General features: G+C 35.3%; 1 protein-coding gene across 1 annotated transcript; it reads left to right on the forward strand.

Annotated features, from left to right (window-relative positions):
• Positions 1-903: 903 nt before the first annotated feature.
• LOC140159432 (carbohydrate sulfotransferase 11-like) lies at positions 904-2578 on the forward strand. The gene is made up of 2 exons (XM_072182907.1): positions 904-1191; positions 1709-2578. The coding sequence occupies exons 1-2, from the start codon at positions 904-906 to the stop codon at positions 2576-2578; spliced, it is 1158 nt and encodes a 385-aa protein (XP_072039008.1).
• Positions 2579-3109: the final 531 nt, after the last annotated feature.

Below are 3109 nucleotides of genomic sequence, written 5' to 3' on the forward strand. Positions count from 1 at the left end.
TTTTGGTTTCACATTTATGCTCGGCTTTTGGAATGAATCAACAGAAGAAATCGTAGGTAAATATTCAAAATATATAAATTATGTACAAACACTTGTGATGTGAGCCGGCGATGTGAGCAAGATGACGCCATAACTGATCATTTATGATGATGTAAACAAAATGCCCAGTTTAGGCCATACATGAGTAGGCCTATACAGGGTGTATCAAAATGATTGGTACCCATCAATATCCAGTGAATATGGACAAGACTGTCCCATCAAAATGCTGTATAACATCCACCTTATTTGTAGATTTATGTATAATAAAAGGTCTTAAATCTATTATTGTAATCATTTCAGGAGGATCCAATGTTGATTGTGGAAGAAACAGGCATTTCATTAGACGATAAAGCTGATGGGTACCAATCATTTTGATACACCCTGTACAACATGGAGGTAGTTTGATGGAATTATAGAATGTCAAAATCAATCCATCAAACAAAGAATCAAAACAAATAAAGAAACAAACAAAAATCGGATCCAATAATTGTGCTTCTCGATTTATAGCTATTTATCATATTGTGGTCCAAGTTCATCATAAATAATTTAGTGTACACTTGTTCACTGTTAATTTATTCATGAAAGATGAACCTCATGGACACAACATATTCGGATATTTACATGGGTATATAGCTATAATTGTATGGATATGTGAAGTACAAGAGTGGTATACATTGACACAATCTTGATAGCATAGTAGTTTTACCACTGCTCGCAGTACGTTTGTACAACGGAAATGCAATCGTGACGGATTGTGAATTGTTTGCATATTTTGTATATAAACTCATTTTACGATTGATAAGAATTTCCTAAATTCTGTTACATATATACCATACATGTTAATCGTTGTATATATCTTTTATCATGTTCATAGACTTAAAAAAATTCGATTTCCCTGAAAGAAGAGTGAAGTATGCAAGTGGTAGAGAAGATGAGGAGCAAGACGGGGAGCAAGAATCCTTTAATGTGATGGCATCTTACTCAAACAACTCATTAAAACTTAACCAAGATGAAGATGATGATGCCGTTAAGAACGATATAGATGATGATAGGCACGGGGTTAAGAACGACGCAGAGGCTGAAGGACACGGAGTTAAGAACGATGCAGAGGCTGATGGATATGGAGTAAAGAACGGTGCAGATGAACCTGAGGTACGTCATCTGAACGAAATCATGCTATATCGTCCTATTAGTCATTAACAACATAACAGTTATAACCAAGTTACTATAATACAGGCATACCTTTTCGCTCATATAACCCTACCTAAAATTAAACTTAACTCCGCCTGTAAGCTAATATATATTAACCAAAAGAACCCTTAAACACTTTTAAAATGAACTTGCGATGCAAAGGAGTGTTCTTATAGTCAATTTTCGATATAACAGAAGTGCATGGGTGCTTTATATAGCACAGATAACATAAAATCAGTTCCAATGTTTAGATTCTTTTTACCAATTTGAATTGTCTTCGTGTGTGGTATAGGTTAGTTGAATGTAGAATTATATTTTCCAGGCATGTTGTTTATGGTTTATTATACGTATAAAAGTAGGCTTATGTGCGATTAGATCATGCGTTCTCCTATCGTTGATTTCCGTTAATTAAACAGAATTCTTTTTTTGTAGCGGAATGGTGTTTTATTTTAATCTTTACATCACATTTTCCCAACAGATCCCAATAATGATGACTAAATTACAATGGGAAACATTACAGGAACATCGGCGCTCAGAGCTGAAACAGGCATGTCAAAAACTCGCCGACAAGCCGCCGTTAAATACTGACATCACAACGGTCATGACAAAAAACAAGCGACTTCTGTGGCCCTTCATAGTCAATGACAAATATAAGCTTATGTATTGTTATATATCAAAAGTAGGCTCTACTCATTGGAAAATGGCTTTTTTAGTTTTACAAGGAAAGTATAAAAGAGTAGAAGATGTACCTGGGAGCAGAGCACATGATCCAAGTCTCAAGAAACTCAACTCATATCCAACAATCGAAGAAATCTCAAAACGTCTTGACAATTACACGATTTTTATATTTGTGAGAAATCCATTCGCAAGGGTAATATCAGGATATAGGAGTAAACTTTTGCAACCTAATCCATCCTATCACAAGAGCGTTGGGAGAACTATAGTGAAACGATACAGGAAAAATCCAACGGACGAAGAACTAAAGGGACATGACGTCACTTTTCCAGAATTCGTCAAGTATCTTACAGATCCGAGAACAAAAAGTCTTGATGGTCATTTTAAGCCGATGTATCAGATGGTTTTACCGTGTAGTGTAAGATTTAATTATATCGGCAAATTGGAAACCGCGGAAGAGGATGCGAAATACATATTGGAAAACACGCATGTGGATCACTTGATTCACTTTAAACAAACGCAAAGAAACGTTAGCCATGATCAAGCGACTTTTGATAAGTATTTTGCTGAAGTACCGCGCGACGACGTGAAGAAATTATATCAGCTGTATTATCCTGATTTTGAATTATTTGGATATGAACTACCAGAGTATATGAAACACTGGGTGCAATGACACTAAATACATGGTGCTATAATTGGGTACATTGATGTGTGTGATATACTTACAAGTTACAATATGTTAACCCAACCCTATATCTAACTCAAACATATTTATGTTATAACTGCGCAACAAGTGTGTGAATGTAATATAGCAAAATGTAATTTAAGTCACCATTGCAGTTTTCGGGAGGAAAATGCCGAATTATAGTCACATTACCCTATTAATGTAAAAGAGTGAATAACTCGGTCACTCTCCAAAAGAGTGAGAATAGTGAAAATTACCCCAAAAGAGTGAAAGTCACTCCAAACGTAAGGAAACCACTCTTTCAAGGTATGGTTTTTTTAGTAATTTCCCTATCATACCCTGCTTTAGTTTACACTAATTTAGGAGTGGTTTTCATTCTTTTAAGAGTGATTTTTACTATTTTTGATTGATTTTCACTCTTTTGGATTGATTTTCACGGGGATTTTCACTCTTTTACATTAAGAGAGTATGGCTCAGGGCACAAAGACGTACATGTCCAGAAGTGTGTCCAGTGCATGC

The sequence above is a fragment of the Amphiura filiformis genome, chromosome 8 (genome assembly GCF_039555335.1).
Source record: "Amphiura filiformis chromosome 8, Afil_fr2py, whole genome shotgun sequence".
NCBI classification, from domain to species: Eukaryota; Metazoa; Echinodermata; class Ophiuroidea; order Amphilepidida; family Amphiuridae; genus Amphiura; species Amphiura filiformis.

What these genes read in the sequence shown, in the direction of transcription:
- LOC140159432 (XM_072182907.1), top strand. Translation starts at nt 904, where the DNA reads ATGTTCATAGACTTAAAAAAATTCGATTTCCCTGAAAGAAGAGTGAAG. An exon ending in ACGGTGCAGATGAACCTGAG is followed by an intron (nt 1,192 to 1,708) that starts GTACGTCATCTG and finishes TTTTCCCAACAG; the next exon opens with ATCCCAATAATGATGACTAA.